The sequence below is a fragment of the Primulina eburnea genome, chromosome 6 (assembly GCF_022965805.1).
Source record: "Primulina eburnea isolate SZY01 chromosome 6, ASM2296580v1, whole genome shotgun sequence".
Taxonomy (NCBI): Eukaryota; Viridiplantae; Streptophyta; class Magnoliopsida; order Lamiales; family Gesneriaceae; genus Primulina; species Primulina eburnea.
This window is the reverse complement of record NC_133106.1, coordinates 36,737,985-36,758,050: the sequence shown is the minus strand read 5'-3', so window position 1 is coordinate 36,758,050 and position 20,066 is coordinate 36,737,985. Positions and strand designations below refer to the sequence as shown.

General features: G+C 34.9%; 2 protein-coding genes and 1 pseudogene across 2 annotated transcripts; all 3 read left to right on the top strand.

The window, feature by feature from the left end:
• Positions 1 to 1,389: 1,389 nt before the first annotated feature.
• Positions 1,390 to 2,280, top strand: LOC140833589 (NDR1/HIN1-like protein 13). The gene has a single exon (XM_073197922.1). It carries the CDS (start codon positions 1,454 to 1,456, stop codon positions 2,231 to 2,233), a length of 780 nt encoding a protein of 259 aa, XP_073054023.1. The 5' UTR covers positions 1,390 to 1,453; the 3' UTR covers positions 2,234 to 2,280.
• A 4,765-nt stretch (positions 2,281 to 7,045) lies between these two features.
• On the top strand, positions 7,046 to 10,290 carry LOC140834924 (uncharacterized). Its single transcript, XM_073200118.1, has 10 exons — positions 7,046 to 7,497; positions 7,594 to 7,688; positions 7,922 to 7,989; positions 8,071 to 8,114; positions 8,229 to 8,306; positions 8,394 to 8,547; positions 8,897 to 9,049; positions 9,158 to 9,268; positions 9,721 to 9,786; positions 9,921 to 10,290. Exons 1-10 carry the CDS (start codon positions 7,202 to 7,204, stop codon positions 10,017 to 10,019), a joined length of 1,164 nt encoding a protein of 387 aa, XP_073056219.1. The 5' UTR covers positions 7,046 to 7,201; the 3' UTR covers positions 10,020 to 10,290.
• Positions 10,291 to 13,337: 3,047 nt separating this feature from the next.
• Positions 13,338 to 19,690, top strand: LOC140834923 (probable phospholipid-transporting ATPase 4; annotated as a pseudogene).
• Positions 19,691 to 20,066: the final 376 nt, after the last annotated feature.

The window sequence follows — 20,066 nt, the reverse complement described above, 5'->3', positions numbered from 1 at the left end:
AAAATTAAATAATATTTATCGAAACAATCAGAGCTCAAAAAGTACTTGACGAAATTAAATAAAATATATTAAACCATTCGAAAATATATTTACTACAAAAGAAATTGTATGTTTTCATGCATGCAATGTGTGTGAAAGATTTGATAGGGAGAACCATTTAATTTTTAGAATCGGTCGTTGGCCCTAAACAAGTGTAGAATAGAATGTCCAATAAAAGCACATTAAAGTAAAGAAGATAAATAAAAGGATTAATTTTTTATGCATGTAAAATGGAAGAAAAATCAGAATTAATGTATTCCTATTGGCCCACCAGACAAGCTGTGGGTAAAAATCATTAAATCAAATCAAATTGAATACAAGAGAAATAAAACAAATTTTTTTAATATAAACCAACTGGCCCACGTTTTGTAATTTTCTAACATTGATGATTGATTAATATCATAGACGTTTAAACACAACTTCATTCTGGTGATGCTATATTGCATCGGCACACATTTTTATTTAATTTTCAGTTTTTTTTTTCCTTATAATAATTTTTTGATTTCATAAGATTTATTTTAAGTTATTTGATTTATTTAATTAATACATCACGTACTTTTAAATTTTAATTTAATATTGTTAAAATTTATTTTTCATAGAATAAAAAACCAAAAGTTGCATTTTGTAATGAATTCCTTGAAATCAAGGTGACATTAACTACAAAACGGCAATTAGGTGATCATGACTGGTGTAGGATTTCTTTCTTGATCGGCTGCTTCACCACCCACCTACGCCAAATTTTGTTAGGGATGCAGGACTGTTGTAGTGAAATTTGTTCAAAAGGTTTTGAAACAGATAGATCGTATTTTCTATATGTCATTAGTGGATTATCGTACAATTTTGAATTTTTTATTTATTTAATCGAATTTCATGAATCATTTTATTAGAATATTAGTCTCACAAAATTATCATACCAGAAGATATGAGATAAGTTTTTGTATTTATTTATTTATTTAGACGAGAAAATGTGGATATGAGCTAGCATGGTGGTGCATACAGAGCAACTATCAGATATATTCGGTGATTACTATTTTTTCCTATAAAACGCCATTTTATAAATTTATTTGAGTCAAATATTAATTTTAATGATTAGAACTATTTACCTATAAAAAGATTTATCATTATCAATTTAAAAAAAAAAATGTAATTACAACGGTGGTTCAATTTTTTTTATTTTTTTTTTACATATGTATGACAAACGAGGACCTTTAGTAGGTATAAAGTATAATTTATATCATAAATTTTGTATTTCAGAGTAGTGTAGAATGTAATTAGGCAGTAGTATCTTATCGCCTTCTCACTCTATACGTATAGGCCGCCCATATATATATCTATATATATCTTCATGCATTAAATAAATCCCTAATTCGATGAACCAAAGAAAACAGGGCTAGGCCAAGTAAATACAACTCAGATGGCGGAGAGAGTTTATCCATCTGCAAAACCAGCAGCAAACGGCGCCGCCGCTACCGCCAGCACAATCAACGGCACTGCAGCCCCTGCATTACCGGCGAGTAAAGCTCAGCTCTATAATGCCACACGCCCAGCCTACCGTCCTCAGCCTCCGCCACGCCGGAGCAAACGTAGCATATGCTGCGCTTGCTGCCTCTGGACCACAGTCTGCATCCTAATCTGGATACTCATAGCCGGAATCGCTGGTGTCGTATTCTACGTGATGTACCGCCCCCACCGACCCTCCTTTTCCGTCGCATCTCTCCAGCTCTCCAAATTTAATCTCACCGACACAACCGTGACGTCCGCCTTCAACTTCACCCTCGTCGCTCGTAACACTAACAAGAAGATCACCTTCTTGTACGATCCGATCGCGGTGGAAATACTCTCCGGCGATATTTCCATCGGTTCTGGATCTTTCCCGGCTTTCATTCACGGAACCCAAAACACGACGACTCTAAGAGCACTCGTTTCGAGTTCGGCAGCTCCGATCCCCGACGGCATTGATGTCTCGACGTTGAAATCCAGCTTGAAGAACAAGAACCTTGCCCTGAAAATTCAACTGGATTCAAAAGTGAAGGTAAAAATCGGGAAATTGAAAACGAAAAAGCTGAAAATCAGGGTCGTTTGCGACGGAATCAAGGTTGCTCCTCCTACAGGCAATTCTACCGCCGCCGCGACGACTTCGAAAGTGAAATGCAAAGTGGATCCGAGAGTCAAGATCATCAAGTGGACGGTCTGATTGAAATTCATGCGAAAGGTGTTATGATTTTCTTTCCTTTTTTTTGATATGTTTTCTTCTTGTGGATTTGATTTGATTCCTTTTTAATTTGGTATATGATATGATTGCCATTAGGAGAAATTAGGATTTTATTTCTAATATGCAATACATATATTCTGCGTAATGAATTTATAATATTAATTTTAAATTGATCTTTCCATATTGTAATATATAATTGAGATTTGGGCCATTTGATAACATAGTTTACGTAGAGAGAATAAAATCTATAGTCCTCTAATTAAAATTTATTTATTATTAAAAAAAAAAAAAAAAAAAAAAACAATATGACCTTTTATACGTCAAAGTATTACAAAAAACGTTTGCAAATCACAAGTAATACCGACTAACCAAAACTTTCACACTGAAGTGACAAAAGCACAAGAAGGTTCAATACATTAATGTCATACAATTTTTTTTTTACGAAATCGTCTCATAAATCAATTTTATTAGACAAATCACTTTCACTAAATCATGAAAAAATATTATTTTTTATGTCGAAAGTATTATTTTTACTCTATATATAATGCACGTCGATCTATCTCACGGATATAAATCCATAAGAACGTTTCAAATGACTCATATTCTAAATTTTAGTACAACACAATTATACTATTAATATCAAGAATATCAATAATAAACTAGAGTATATCCGATATTTACCTGATGTAAATCTAAAATAGGGGTAATGAGTTATTCATCATATAAAAAACTAGTGAGTGATAGTTTTTTTTTAAAAAGTTTAATAAAATGGAAAGGTGGGACAATTAAGTGGGGGGATCCGTCCAATACTGAAATAATCAAAAATTTAATTGCAAAATTCAGCGTGACGTTAGAAAAAAAATAAAATTTTAAAATGGCGGGACATGTGAACCTCCTCCCAATTGTCAGAGATTATTAGAAATTTTCTTTTTGAACATGGTTGAATCATAGATTGGATGGATAACTAAGTGATGCGACAAGAATAATGGACGAAAATTTTATTATATAAAAATATTCCCTAAATAATTGATTGGACATTATGGGATGATTAAAATCGTTATTTTGTTCATACATTTTAATTTCAAAATATAATAAGAATTGTGTTTTCACTTGATCGCAGTCGAAATATTCACAAAATGCACACTATTTAATATGTGGTTTAAGAAACCAATTGACGCACTAAATTATCCTTTTGAAACCCAACACAAAGAAACAAAATAGACATACATTAAAACGAAAATGAGCCCAAACTCGGCAAGACGAAGATCAGGCAACATGTAATTTGCCTGATCGTCACCTCAAATCATTCATACAACAATAGTTTTAAAATACAATAAATTATAATTTTTTAGCTGTCTTGACGTTGAATTCACGACGACTCTTACTCATGATTTAGACAATGACGAAAACTTGTGTGAGACGTTCTCACGAATCGTATTTTGTATCCATGAAATTTGTATTACTTTTTATTGTGAATATCGATAGGGTTGACCCGTCTCACAGATAAAGATTCGCGAGACCTTCTCACAAGAGAACTGTTCTCGGATAAAATCTTACAATTTTCGAAGCGACAAATGAAATTGCAAAGACTTTCAAGAAACATGGGAAACTGAACAACACTTAAAATCACAATTTAATCAACTATGGTAGCCATAAAGCCACCCGAACTAGGTCATGGACCTGATGCTTAACATATAGCAGAGATAGATAGGTATTTGTTTAAAGATCACAAGCTTCATTGCAAGTAAATAGGAAGCTGGATTTATTTCAATAGCAGATAATTCACAAACAAAAGGCATCACGAATGAAATGACAAAAGCAACAGAGATCAGATTAAGAATATAAAGAAACAGGTCATCGTAACGCCGAGCCTTAGCTTTCACCTCATTCTAATTTCTCATGACTAAGGGGAATTTTGCTCATAGCAGCAGCAGGTGCGCAGTTGGAGCATCTCGCTCCCTTGTACAAAAATAGCACCTATTTAGTGTACGTAGGATTAATTGGAAAGGATATTTAGTAATATGATATTTCAATATAAAAATTTGAAGGGATCTGATATTATTTTTTTATTATATAGTTGAAATATTTTATACATTTTGTTATTTTCAAACTGAAGATTTTTTCATTTTGATTTATTTAGTACTGATATAATCATTATACAATTGAAATACTAATATAAATTTGATAATTCTTGCTATTTTTCAAATTAATGATTTTTTTTTTCATATTGATTTACTTATGTGATACCCTGTGGATGGGCCCGCTACCCCTGGCCCATCCCAAGCCCAAATGAAAGACAAGCCCATCAAGGGCCCAGGTATTCTCCTATAAATACCAGGTTTGAGTGTTCAGTTCAGGCATTCAATTGACTATATTGTTTTCAGCAGCGCCCTTAGCTGCTCTCCCCATATATCCTCAGTCACTGACTTGAGCGTCGGAGGGGCTACGCCAGGACACCCTCCTGGCCCCCTCTTAACGGTCTTTTTCTTGATTTCAGGCTCAGGGTCATCTTAAAGCCCACGTCTGAACTAGTGACGCTCGTTGGGATCGGACCCTAGATTTCCCGTGAGTATCATTATGAATTATAATCATCTGAAAATTTAAAAATACTCATAAAGAATAAATACATATTTTGAGATATTTAAACAAATAAATAAAAGTGATAAGATATTTTAATTACTGATAAGCCACAAATTTATTCAAATTTGTAATCGACCCGTGCGAAAATTCGCGTGAATAAATAATATACTAGGATAAATTAATGTCTTAATTATTTTTTTTATTAAATAAAATTTGAGCATTTTGGTAATTTGATAGAGGTATTTTTAGGAATTTAAAATTGTGAAGTATAGCACTGATAATATAGATTCATAAATTATACATAAAGGTGTCTTATTTAGTGGATTTTTTTTGAAAAAATTATTATTTTAGACTATCGATGGTCTTCTTGTTTCGTAGAGATGGAAAGGAGGTTTAGGTATTGCATTTGTCAAAAACTAAAATGATTTACTAATTAGATCTTGTAAGTTTTTTTTTTGTCATTTAATTTGTTAAAATTTGATTTTTATTCAACAATTTAAATTTTATTATTTTTTTCTTCAGAAGCCATTAAATCCATCGAATATGACTTATTAATCTCTATGTTATCATGTTTGACTCATGTAACGAGAATAAAATCAATATTCATACATAAAATTCATCTAAAAAAGAAAAAAAATAAAGATAATATACTCTTTATTTTCATTATTAGAGTTAATTAAAATAACATTAACGTCAAATAATAAATATTCGATAAATTTAATAGTTTCGATTAAAAAGGTTAAAATCCAAAAGAGATCTTCCCTATAACGCACAAAAATTCGAAGAGTTTCGATTAAAAAGGTTAAAATCCAAAAGAGATCTTCCCTATAACGCACAAAAATTCGAAGTCCATAAATTTACAACGCGACTTTATTTTGTATTGACAAATTTGGACTATCGGGGACAAGAGAGGAGGGATCGAATTTAGGATAGCAAGAATTTGCGTAGCACACGCTTCATTCCCACCGTGTACTTCCTCAAAATCGCACTTCCTTGTATTTTATTTCAGCCATTTTCAACCTTCAATGCTGGTTTTGTTTTAATCCTGTGGAAAATGGATTCTAATGGCGGTATTGTGCTGGAAAATTCAAGTTCAGACCCTCGGGTTGATATGGAATTTGATACTCACGTAATACATATTTTGGGGATGATCCAATTGATTAGTTTGATCATATATGTGATGACTATGTGATCATATAAAATGGTCAACTAAAGGTGCAAACTAATTGATTTGAGTCGGGTTTGAATTAAGTTCAAATCAAGAATATTCAAGTTCATTTAAAGTTCGAAAATTTTATTTTATTTCTCTCGAATTCGATTAGAAACGTAGTTCGAGTCCTACTCGAAATATTCAAATATATTTGTGAATTATTTTAATTATTATCTAATGAAATTTACAAAATTGGTGAGTCGGTGACAGATCATCTCTATTATATATTTACATATAATTTAATCTGACTCAAGTATACGAGAATTAAAATAAAATGGAGGGTGGTCGATGGCCTGAAACCACCACCTAATAAACTAGTCTGACACAAACAATTTGAATGACGTCCTCCTTGAACACGCACAAAGACGAGTCATTTGCCAAAGTTTCAATTAAATAACTAAGGATAAAACAAAAAAAATTGTTTATAGATTTTTATTTATTTTTTAAATTTGTATGAAATGTGATAATGAAGTAAATTTTAATATTAACAAAATATACTTGTCAAATTATATTAATCAAGATGAATTTCGATCATGCTAACGTAGGCTGGTTGGAGAATTATATTTTGTGTTTGATACATAAATCGCACTATTTTATTATCTTCTTTTACCAAAACTGATTTTGGGTCGGAGATGATCCAATTGATTAGTTTGATCATATATGTGATGACTATGTGATCATATAAAATAGTCAACTAAAGGTGCAAACGAATTGATTTGAGTCAAATATCATCAAAAAAATGAGGTTTGAATTAAGTTCAAATCAAGAATATTCAAGTTCATTTAAAGTTCGAATTTTTTTTTTTTTTATTTTTGTATGAAATGTGATAATGAAGTAAATTTTAATATTAACAAACATATACTTGTCAAATTATATTAATCAAGATGAATTTCGATCAATAAAAAAATAATATTTTTTTTAGTCCCATTGGCATAATGGCACGTGGTCATTGCTCCAGTAAAGCAAAAGGCTAGTATTCGTAACTCCTTTTTAACCGTTCCCTATCTACTTTCAGACCCTCGTTTGCCGCACCCCCTCCCCTCTCTCTCTCTTTTCAGTTTTCATTTGAATTTCAATTACATATCGTAACCTACCCGATTCTTCTCCATAAAATAATCACACTTCCCATCAATTCTCCATTTATTCGCAAAACAGTTGAAATGAGCAAACAGCTGCCACTTGATTTAGTGTCCAATCTTCAGGACGTGCTCTCCAACAGGAAAAAAATCGGTGGGAACGATGATGAGAATGAATCGTCGGAGCCCAGTAACCGTGACGATGATTCGGCTCATCCTTCTTCTTCTGGTAATGGATACGATGGTGATGTTGATGATGAGTCGAAGCCTGTCATATTGGTCACCAACAGCGATGGTGTCGAATCCCCGGGTCTTCGCTCTTTGGTGGATTCCCTTGTCCGCGTGGGATTGTACAGTGTTTATGTTTGCGCTCCGCAGTCGTAATTCACCTTTTTTCTTCTGAGATTTTGACATGTTTCTATTTATTTTAGTCGTTGGGCCAACTGCTGATTTTCTGGTGGGTGATGGGTTTCCAGGGACAAATCTACGTCAGGGCATGCCTTGTCATCGAAGGAGACAGTCGAGGTGGTGTCGGTTGAAGTTAACGGTGCCGTTGCTTATGAGATTTCTGGTACAACCGCGTCTCTCTCTTTTATATTTGCAGTTAATATATGGGTTTGATTTTAGGTTGATGGACCCAGCACTCGGCAGAGGTAGCGTCGTAGTGGTCCATCTACAATGGAAAAAATTCAAACGTATCCACGTTCCTGTGAAATTGTTAATGTGTTCGACGCAAAGGTCCTACTTGAGGTCTATATAAATAGATTAATGTGGAGTAAATTCTGTGCTCTGTGCTACTTTCAGGGACTCCCGCGGATTGTGTATCATTAGCGCTATCTGGTGCACTATTTTCATGGTCTAAGCCTCTGTTGGTATGTGTTACATGCTTTGTGTATTGAAATCTTGTTATTTTTAGTGCTGTTCTGATGTTCTTTACATTGATTCATGTTTAGCTGATAAGTGGTATTAACAAAGGTTCCAGCTGTGGTCACCACATGTACGTTGTTGTAATTTATGCTGCCTATGGTTTTTGTAATTGATGAGTTTAATCTTGGAGTTTGAATTGATTTTTGGAAGCACTAATCTGTAAGGACGATTCGACTACATTTAGGTTTCATTCTGGTGTTGTTGCTGGAGCTACAGAGGCAATAATGAATGACGTGCCGTCCATTTCAATATCCCTGAACTGGTATGTTGATAGACCTTTCCTCTACTTCTCTACTATGTTATATGAGTATGGATGTATCTGATAAGTTGGCCATGAGATTTATGGTAGGAAAAAGGATGTGAGTAAAGAAAATGACTTCATGGATGCGGTCACTGTGTGCTTACCGATAATAAATGCAGCAATACGAGACATAGAGAAGGGGGTTTTTGTTAAAGGTTTCTCATTGAGCTTGGAAATTCCAACATCGCCCCTGGAAAACAAGGTCCGTTTCTATGATATCATTCAGTGCAGTGTTCTCTATTGGTGGAGCCTTTTTTGTTGTGTGATGCATTTATTATGTTTTTAAAGATAGAAGCGAAAGCTAACTAGATAAAATCGATGCAAATATTGTGTAGTCCAAATTGTTTTTTTAAGTTCGAAATATTCCGAAATGGACCGACTCGAGTCTAAATCCACTCATGTTTTCTTATTTGAGTTCAAGATCACAATTTTTAATTGACTCAAAGCTTGCAAAATGAATAGTTTTAGATTTGAGTTTGTCTTTCATTAAGGTTTAATTTGAGTTTAGTCGTTTAGTTAGATCATCTGACTGAGGACAATTCTTTTCACAGGGATTCAAGGTTACAAAGAGAAGTCTTTGGAGGTCTACTTTTAGCTGGAAAGCCATTTCAGCCACCAAGAGTCAGGCTGCTTCACGCTTCATGGGCGGTGCACCAGGTCTTGGCATGCAGTTTGCACAGCTCGGTCGTGATGCTTCTGCTGCTGTAAGTATCTTTTTCATGGGAGTTTTTCACCATATACACACACCTCACATTAAGTGTCTTTGTTCTCAAGGCATCGGTACAAGTTTTATCTTTATATTCCTTTTCCAGGGTGCTGCTCGCCGTCTGACCACCCAAAAAAAGGATATTGAGGTTGTTGAATCAGTTGGTGCTGCAGGGAAATCTGATTTTAAAAGGACAGTGAAACATTTCCGGCTAGAGGTATTTCTTACATTTTTCTTTTGGTTTCCAGTGTAACATGAAGCTTCTTGCTCTTTGGTGGTTCAGTGGGGGTTGCTTATGTAATTCTGACCTTATCAGAATAAAGAGGATTGTGAATCCGTATGTAAGGCATGATTTCCATAATAAATCATCAAATTTGACAAGAAGAAACCTGAGGGCAAACTTGAATCAAAGTTCCAACTATTTTAAGACTCTGTTTCATTATCGTGTTGTTTTTTTCCCGGTATCATCAGTTGTGTGCTCATGAATCTAAGTGTGGCCAGAATTTCAGAATTAAAAAACAATTGGTTCTTGATCTAATTTTATGAGATTGGTTATTTTCATTACGTCTCGAATGTCTGCTAACGAGAACTTTTGTTCAGTGCTTACGTTATAACTCTGAGGTTATAGTTCACCAATTATTTTCATTGTATATTTGGTAATATCTTCAGATGCATGACGAGCAGCTGCAAGAAGAAAGCGAGGATATGGATTTTAAAGCGCTTGAAAATGGTTTTGTAAGTATAACATAGTACATCCTTGGTATTACGCTCATATTTCTTACATGCATTGACTTGTTTTGGATTCTGTGATGACATTTGAGTTGTACGGCTCCTAATGGTGTGTTATCAATCCTTGCATCTTGTAATAGGTTGTGTTGACTCCATTTACTGTTTCGACGCATTTAGATTCAGAGACTCTAACCACTGCTTCAGACTGGATATCTTCAGCTCTTCAAGCTGCACAATAAGAAAAACCTTTGAATTTAAGTCATACACGTGATTCTGTACATCTGAAAATTTGGCGTCTCAGTGAGCCCTCGTTGCATGTATTTTGTCAATCGGTGAGTTCTTGTTTATTTATATTTCCAATTCTGCAGCAACTTCAGATTCTCGATCTTTCATTGTTTTACTGAAGCAAATGCTGCTACCCGTGTTGCTTTGTGTTCGTGAGAAATAGCAAAATTTTAGATATCTTGTGTGGAGTTATTTGCTAAAGACTCGTCTTTATTTCCTTGAAAAGTCGGATGCTTGCTGAGATTTTTGTCTGTGTGATTTTTTAGGCTTCTCGCTTGCTTTCACTGATTGTAGAATGCTTGTACTGGAACAATGCCATCGATAAGTAGCCTATAAAAAATTGTTAAATTGCAAGTTTCGGATTCGAGTTGACCAAGCTCCATTTCTTTCTATTTTTTTCCTACGAAATAAATTCTTGAATCACGGTCGGAATAAAACAATACAAATATGTCATTGATGAAATGACTAAGAGATGCATAATAAGTGTGATAAAATAGAGATAAACATACGTATAAAGATGAATAATATTTTGTTGATATGCTTTTAATTTGCTCGATTATGTATAAACATGATATATTAATTGTCTTCGAAAAATCTAAATCAACAAATGATATAATAGTAAAGTTACATTCATGTAATATTTATCATATGTTAATCACGTGGTTGTGGGTGAATGTCTAATGTTATTCACATTTAGCATAATCACAAGTCAATTGATGAAATTTGTATTGATAAAAAATAAGACAAACATGAAGATGAATAAAAAATCCTATAATCTAGCTATACTCATGTGAAATACCATCAAGAAGGCTCTCAAAAAGATATGCCCCCCTCCGACAAACGAATCATATGGGTACTGATCGATCATACAACGAAAACATGTAGAAAAAATAGCTTATCTAAATCCGGGTTCTGGATAAAGTAGACGTGTTATCGATATTTATTTAAAAATCTGAATAAAAAATTTAGTCAATCGACTCATTTCGTTTATTACATGATGGGTTGGGTTGTCTCCAGTCCTCGCCAATAGTATATCACTTTCATAGGACAGTTTTCAAAGACTTTATCCATCAATAGGACATTTTTATTCTGGTTCGTAGGACTGCAACACATTTTGACTCGAAAATGCCTCGCTTGATGAATATGAATAATGCCTTATTTATTTCATTATTATTGTTTCTATCAATTTTGTTATGACCAGTAATATTTTAACCCCTGATGCCGGCAGAGAATATGCTTTGCCGACTTATTATCTACTCTCTTTTCCATGTGGAGTGCCAGTTTGGTTAATGAAGTCGTTGACATCGAAATTTTATATGATTTAGTTGACTCTCGTATTTATTATTTGTTGGTATGTAATATCGTTAATATTTTTGCTTCAAATATCAAGTATTAGTGTTATTTTTGTATTTTTTTAAAACAATTGACGGGTTGGAAATTGCGGTCCGTCTTGTCTAGTTCCGTATGATGGCGGGCTGCAATGGAATGAGCCACCCTGTTTGATAGCTTTAGTTGACTTGATACTACTACACTCATTAACGCCACGTTGGAAAAAAAATTAAAATTATCTAAAAAAAAAAATAATTTTTTTAAAATTGAACTTTGACAAAAAACAAAGTATATACAAATTAGAAAAGGACAAACATATTTAAAAAATAATAATTGACTTGACCTTAACAATATTATTGTTTTTTCACAACCATGTCTGATTCTTCGAATTATTATTGGATTGGATATTGAAACATATGAATCCATTGCCGGCACACCTCATGGTTGACAAAGTCTAACTTGTTCACAGTAACGACGGCAATTACAATATTATTGCGTGTATGTACATCCATTGCTATTTATTATTTTGGATTTCTTTGAACAAGCCTCTGTTTAACAAAAAAAAAAAATATACTGTTTATGAATATGTTTTTTGTATGACAGTTTCACGAATATTTATCTGTGAGACGCATCAATCTTACCGATATTCATAATAAAAAGTAATATTTTTAGCATAAAAAGTAATATTTTTTCATGGATGACACAAATAAGATATATGTCTCACAAAATACAACACATTAAACTGTTTCACACAAGTTTTTATCTCTGTTTATTAATAAGGAGCAAAATATACCTATTGGTTTTGTACATACACTACGTGTAACTATGTAAGTATCATTTACATATATGTATAATAATTTCAGTAATATTAAATATTCAAATTCAGTATCTTTAAGTGTTATTCAATTGTATTATTAAGTCGTTGACGATTATAAAAACACAAAGATATTAAAATAGTAAATTTGACATGCCCCGCAATACCATTAGAATTACAAAAATAACATCCACTTGTTACAAAAATGGTATTAATTAATCGATTTAATAATTTAAAAAATTAAATGAACATCGCTTTATATGCAGACAAAAAAAATGCTTGGTGGCTGAGGGTGTAATGGATTTAGTTTATATAATAAGGTTTATTGGGTATGGATTTGGTATTGAATTTTAGGATATGTTAAGATTGGAACTTGGACCTAACTCAACGCCAAAAGCTAGCTCAAGAGGGGAGGATTGTCCAAGCCAATATATGCCACTCAAAGGTTATTTATCTAACCGATGTGGGACAATTAACACACCCCTCTCACGCCCAGGAATGAACATCTGGAGCGTGGAGTTTACAAATGACCCAATTATGGGAGAACGGGTGGCCTAATTATAGGCAGTCCAACACATAACGGTGAAACCCGGGCTCTGATACCATGTTAAGATTGGAACTTGGACCTAACTCAACCCCAAAAGCTAGCTCAAGGGGGGAGGATTGTCCAAGCCAATATATGCCACTCAAAGGTTATTTATCTAACCGATGTGGGACAATTAACAGGATAAATATTGGATAGTTCGAAACTATTGTGGTGTCATTAATGGGAAATTTCTCAGTTCATAAATTTTTCCTTGCAAAACACTCCATACAAGTAAGTAGATTTCATAATATATTAATTTTAGAATTAAACAACTAATTAGCACTATATTCATGATATTTTTATTAAGGATTCATAATAATATCAACGATTTTGTCGTCACTAAATTAATAAATTAATAATTTTTTTTGAAGAAATATGATTTTATTTATTCGTGGAAATAGATTTCTAACATGTTCACAAGTACTGATTTCGTACTGAATTCGGAGGATTGACCCCCGAAACACTGGCATTGTTCGGGACTACCACTGGAATAAAACAATAATAAATACCCGATATTGCCCAAATTCAATCTCTCTCCTCTGACCCATCAACTTTCCAACATTCTTCTTCATCTCCCATCCATTGCGATCTCTGCAACTTTTTTCCAGCTTCATTGATTTCCATTTTGTCGATATACATGTCTTCTATTTGCAGGTATTAATAGAAGTAAATAGTGTGAATGTTCTGTACCTGTGTTTACATGGATGTTGTGTCCTTTTCAGCACGGGCACGTGAATTGTTGAGAAAGAATGTGGAGTTTTGTTTTATTCGTCTCGTTGTGTTGTTTCACGAATGTTCTGGTTATGCACGGGAACAATTTTAGCTTGCATTGTGGCTATGTAATTTGCTGGCTTTCTTTATTCTTTTTAACGATGTTTTCGAGATTGTGATGCATTTATGTTTTGACTGGCTTGATCGTCTTCAATGTTTGAGAAAGCACTGAATTTCTTCTTCTTGCTAGAATATGCTTCTACTCCTTTTTGTGGATACTTCTTTTATCTTGAATTTATGGTTTCTTGAGATGGTTTATGCTTTTTTGGTGCATCAAATTTGATTTTGTATCTGGGGTTGGTGGGATGAAGATTTTTCGGTTTATCTTGGTCAAAATTGACATGAATATGTTAAATGTTCCGAAATCATATCCTCTTGTCGGTTATTGTAGTGGAAGAATCTTTGGGTTTTGAGCATAAAGATTCCACCACTGACCTGTAATTGATAGTTGTGACATTAGAGTGAATGTTATTATTGTTGCAGTCCATTCTTATTGGTCTTCTGGTCTGCGTTTACAGGCGGCACATGTCTTTCTTTGTTTTTGAGAATCCAGGTGATACATTTCTACCATATCTCAAGTATGGGTTTTAAGGGAAAGAAAATCTGCATTTGGGGATATCAATTTATTACTGAAGTATAATGGTCACATGAGAAAGCCTTCACTTGTACTGTGAAGGCGAGTTTCAGGGTTTCCTTTTTTTAACTCTCAGTTTGTGGTGAATTTTGTGTTGAAAGTAGAGTTGTTTGAAAAATGGCTCGGGGCAGGATAAGGGCAAAGATCCGTAGGAGCAGTCTATACACTTTTGCTTGCTACCACTCACATCCTTCCGAGGCAGAAGGACCACATGACATTGAAGGACCTGGTTACTCTCGAATGGTTTATTGTAACCAGCCTCATATGCACGTGAACAAACCTCTTAGATACTGCTCAAATTATATTTCTACCACCAAGTATAATGTCCTTACATTTCTCCCGAAGGCCATATTCGAACAGTTCAGACGTGTTGCCAACTTGTACTTCCTCTTGGCAGCAGTTTTGTCAATTACTCCTATATCACCTTTCTCTGCCGTGAGTATGATCGCTCCGTTGGGCTTTGTGGTTGGATTGAGTATGGCTAAAGAAGCTCTGGAAGACTGGCGACGGTTCATACAGGACATGAAAGTCAATTTGCGTAGAGCAACTGTCCATAAAAAAGATGGTACATTTGGTCAAAAACCATGGATGAAAATTCAGGTCGGAAATGTAGTGAAAGTGGAAAAGGATCAGTTCTTCCCTGCGGATTTACTTCTCTTATCTTCCAGTTATGAAGATGGTATTTGCTATGTCGAAACTATGAACTTAGACGGGGAGACAAATTTGAAGGTAAAACGATCCTTGGAGGCGACTTTATCTCTTGATGATGATTCAACCTTTAAAGATTTCAGTGCGACCATAAAATGTGAGGATCCCAATCCAAATCTCTACGCTTTTGTGGGTAACTTCGAGCATAATCGTGATGTGTATCCTCTTGATCCGAGCCAGATTCTCTTGAGAGATTCAAAGCTTAGGAACACGGCCTATGTTTATGGGGTTGTGATATTCACCGGACATGATAGCAAAGTTATGCAAAATGCTACTAAATCACCTTCCAAAAGGAGCAGGGTTGAAAAACAAATGGACAAAATAATTTATATCCTTTTCACCCTCCTGGTGTTCATCTCATTCATAAGCTCTTTGGGTTTTATCGTGAAAACTGAATATGATTTGCCGACGTGGTGGTATTTACAGGTCCCCGATGATAGTGGTTATTTTGATCCGCATAAGCCATTGGTGTCGGGTTTTTATCATCTGATCACTGCTCTTATTTTATATGGATACTTAATACCAATTTCCCTCTATGTGTCAATTGAGGTTGTAAAAGTACTTCAAGCATTGTTCATAAACAAGGATCTTCATATGTATGATGAAGAGACTGGAACTCCTGCTCAAGCACGGACATCGAACTTAAATGAGGAGTTAGGACAGGTTGATACTATCCTCTCCGATAAAACTGGCACCTTGACATGCAATCAAATGAACTTTCTAAAATGCTCCATCGCGGGTATTGCATATGGCACATGTTCCAGCGACGTAGAGCTTGCTGCTGCAAAACAGATGGCCCTGGATGAAGATCGGCAGAGTAAAGCTGGTACACCTCCGTCATGGGGGAAAAGTCGGCAAGGATCTGGGGAATCAGAAATTGAGCTGGAGACCGTCATTACGTCAAAAGACGAAGATAACCATAAACCTGCACTAAAGGGGTTTAACTTCGTGGATAGCCGCCTCATGAATGGGAATTGGTTTAAAGAACCTAGTGCAGATGCCATACTATTATTTTTCAGGATACTATCACTTTGTCACACTGCAATTCCAGAACAGGATGAAGAGACCGGTGTCTTCACCTATGAAGCAGAATCGCCAGACGAAGGCTCATTTCTTGTTGCTGCCAGAGAATTTGGTTTTGAGTTTTGTAGAAGAACACAGTCAAGCATATTTGTCAACGAGAGATATCCTTCCTTTCACGAGCCTGTTGAAAGGTGAGACCATGAATAAATACTGGCCATTTCTGCTGTTAATTTTTTTATTTTTTATTTTTTACCTCGAAGCTAAAATCTTCCACATGTTTTTTTTCTTATTCAGGGAATTCAAAGTTCTTAATTTGTTGGATTTCACTAGCAAAAGGAAAAGAATGTCTGTCATTGTTCGGGATGAGAATGGTCAAATCCTTCTTCTGTGCAAAGGAGCTGACAGGTATGTTCAATTTAAGATGCCAACTCCAACTCCTTCCATCCAACAAAAAAAGTAAAAAGGTTCTTTACCAAAAGGAAAGAATATAAACTGGCCTCAAGTTTAATCTTTAAATGAATATTGCTGCCAAGACCCCAAATAGTCTAGTGGCGCACTTCGGCTTTCATCAAGAGAAGAGGTCGTACGTTCAAAACTCCCAAATGTTAATAATAAAAAAAAAGAATAATTTTATAACCAAATAATATTTTTTAAAATTCTCTCTTGGTAATTTTTCCCCGTTACGAATGCTAAAGCCTTCAAACTTTAGTTCGATTGCTATCTACGTCAATGTGCTCTTGAATTTAATTCATGGTATACTTTGCAGCATCATATTTGATAGGTTATCCAGCTATGGGAGAACATATGAGGAACCCACCACAAAACATTTGACCGATTATGGGGAGGTTGGATTACGTACTCTAGCTCTTGCTTACAAGAAACTTGATGAGGCCGAGTATTCTGCCTGGAATGAAGATTTTATGAAAGCAAAGACCTCAATTGGTGGTGATAGGGACTTAATGCTCGAGCGCCTTTCTGACATGATAGAAAGGGATTTGACACTCGTTGGTGCAACTGCTGTGGAGGACAAATTACAGAAAGGGGTTGTGTGACGTGTCTTTTGTTGCTCTGAAGCTATTAGTGTTTTCTCTTGTATTCTCCCATTTTAAGCATTTAAAATTATGTGTTTGGTAGGTGCCGCAATGCATAGACAAATTGGCTCAGGCTGGTTTAAAGATCTGGGTTCTGACAGGTGATAAAATGGAAACTGCAATTAATATAGGGTCCGTTTCTTACCATAAGAATGTGGCTTTTAATGATTGCAGATGTAGTAGCTTGATAATCAAAGCATCTGAACTGCTAAATTGAAATATTGTCATCATGATGCAGATTTGCTTGTAGTTTGCTTCGACAAGGCATGAAGCAAATATGTATAACAACTAATGTAGGTGCGTCGGCCCAAAATTCTAAACAGGTACTTTTTATTAGAGAAATGTCCGTTGTTTTTTTTGTGGTAAAAAAATAACTTATTGTTTTCTTTGTTTCTACTGTTCGGCAGACTGTGAAGGAGAACATATTGATGCAAATTAGTGATGGGTCTGAAATGATCAAGTTAGAAAAGGATCCCCATGCAGCATTTGCTTTGATAATTGATGGGAAAACTTTAGCGTATGCTCTCGAGGATGACATGAAGCATAGATTTTTAAATTTAGCTGTTAGTTGTGCTTCAGTTATATGCTGTCGTGTGTCTCCAAAGCAGAAAGCTCTGGTAAAATATTTTTATTTTCTACTTGAAGAGTTCCATACTCTCTTCTTATGCTATCTGTTTCTTGAGGCTATTAACCAATTTGTTATTTTGTTGCTAATCTAGAATTACCATTCCCTGCATCCCATGCTCGTCTTATTTGGCAATTAGGTAACAAGATTAGTAAAACAAGGGACGGGAAAAACCACATTAGCAATTGGTGATGGTGCAAATGATGTTGGTATGATTCAAGAAGCGGATATTGGTGTTGGCATCAGTGGATGTGAAGGAATGCAGGTTTGTAACATATCTGTCCCGTTTCTATTGCTACTTAAATCAAGGAAGTCATCAATTGCTCAGAAAATTACCGTGTTTCTCTTTTGGCTAGAAGTCTTGCTGTCATTGTTGCGGGCATTACAGAAGAATTAACTCAATTCAATTATTTTATAAACTATATTGTTATCGGTTGGATCGCAGAGCTAAACATGTTTCATTTTGTATCATAGAGTTAATAGTTATCTGGTATCAGATATTGATGGTAAGGTAACTCGTTGTCATAACAATTAGAAGATTGAAGGTTCCATGAATCTTTTTTGTGTGAATATGAAGTTTCCAGGCGTATTTCTCAAATAAATAACCATGAAAAATGTAGCTTATCTGAGTTCAAGCCACATCGAATATGGAAATTAGTGATAATGTTTCTTTTCTCACCTCTATGAATATCTATTTCTTTCATGTTATCCAAAACAGTTGGACATAATATTAGCAGTTTTGCAGGCTGTAATGGCGAGTGACTTTGCAATTGCTCAGTTTCGGTTTTTGGAGAGGCTTCTTGTCGTACATGGACATTGGTGTTACAAAAGAATAGCTCAGATGGTAATTACTTCACCACGAGATGATATCCCTTCATGCTATCATTTCTAATTCTAATTTAGAACACAATTCTTTGGTTATAGATTTGCTATTTCTTTTACAAGAACATAGCTTTCGGCTTGACAATATTCTACTTTGAGGCATTTGCTGGATTTTCTGGGCAGTCAGTGTATGTTGACTGGTACATGCTTCTTTTCAATGTTGTTCTAACTTCCTTGCCTGTCATTTCGCTTGGAGTGTTTGAACAGGATGTAGATTCAGAAGTGTGCTTGCAGGTTAGTCTTTCCACCACACTTTTCTAACCGTTTCATATAATTGGGTTGTAACATTTGTCGGTATTGTTCTGTGCCATGCTACAATGATGTACATCCTTATGGCCTAATACATGGTACTGAATCAAACTGCTACTCATTATGCAGTTTCCAGCTTTATATCAGCAAGGGCCGAAAAATTTATTTTTCGACTGGTACAGAATATTTGGGTGGATGGCAAATGGTCTATACACATCTCTCATCATTTTTTTCCTGAATATCATCATCTTCCATGACCAAGCTTTTCGGCCTGGAGGCCAGACAGCAGATATGATTGCCGTAGGTACAGTCATGTTTACATGCGTCATTTGGGCTGTTAACTGCCAAATCGCTCTGACAATGAGCCATTTCACTTGGATACAACACTTTCTTGTTTGGGGTAGCATTGCTTCTTGGTACCTTTTCCTTTTAATATATGGTGAACTACACCTATCGCTCAACGTAAACGCCTTTAGAATCCTCTTTGAAGTCTTGGCTCCGGCCCCTATTTATTGGTGTGCCACCCTCTTGGTAACAGCGGCGTGTAATCTTCCATACCTTGCTCACATTTCATTCCAAAGATCGTTCAATCCATTGGATCATCACGTGATCCAAGAGATCAAGTACTACAAGAGAGACATCGAAGATCGACATATGTGGAGGAGGGAACGGTCCAAAGCACGACAGACGACCAAGATTGGATTCACTGCAGAGTTGATGCAAAAATAAGGCAGTTGAGAGGGAGGTTGAATAAGAAGTATTCATCTCAAAGTAAAAATGTTGTAATGTCCCAACAGACTTGAGCATTTAACATGGTTTTCTAATTCTTGATAGGGCAGTTTCTATTTGGCTCTTTTTTTGGCATTTTATTGATTCATTGTTATCAAATTGTGGGGAATGTGTTCGGGGAGAACTGAGGTGGTTGTATTGTATGTACAATATTAATTCGTTCTTTTTTAATCTTCCAATAACTTAAAAATGTAGCATGTCTGAATCTAACTGAGGTTCGCGGTGGTGGAGGAACTAGATCGGAAAAAAGAGGAATTCTAGTTTAAATATATCCTATATTGTTTCATTTATGTAGATCTCAAGTTTAAAAATAAGACACACAATACATGAATTATTAAGTTTATTAATCATTTTATATCACCCTTACTCGACAAAATTGGAACTCTGCATCTAGTTATTTATTTAGCTTTATAACTTCTTTGGGTTGAAATTAATTTATATGTATTTTTAAAATCATTAAATTTAAATGAAAATTCAAAATTGCATGATTTGTGATTAGT

Coding starts and splice junctions, on each gene's coding strand:
- LOC140834924 (XM_073200118.1), top strand. CDS start 7,202: ATGAGCAAACAGCTGCCACTTGATTTAGTGTCCAATCTTCAGGACGTG. Junction 8,115..8,228: donor TCCAGCTGTGGTCACCACAT/GTACGTTGTTGT, acceptor GACTACATTTAG/GTTTCATTCTGGTGTTGTTG. Junction 9,050..9,157: donor GTCGTGATGCTTCTGCTGCT/GTAAGTATCTTT, acceptor TTCCTTTTCCAG/GGTGCTGCTCGCCGTCTGAC.
- LOC140833589 (XM_073197922.1), top strand. CDS start 1,454: ATGGCGGAGAGAGTTTATCCATCTGCAAAACCAGCAGCAAACGGCGCC.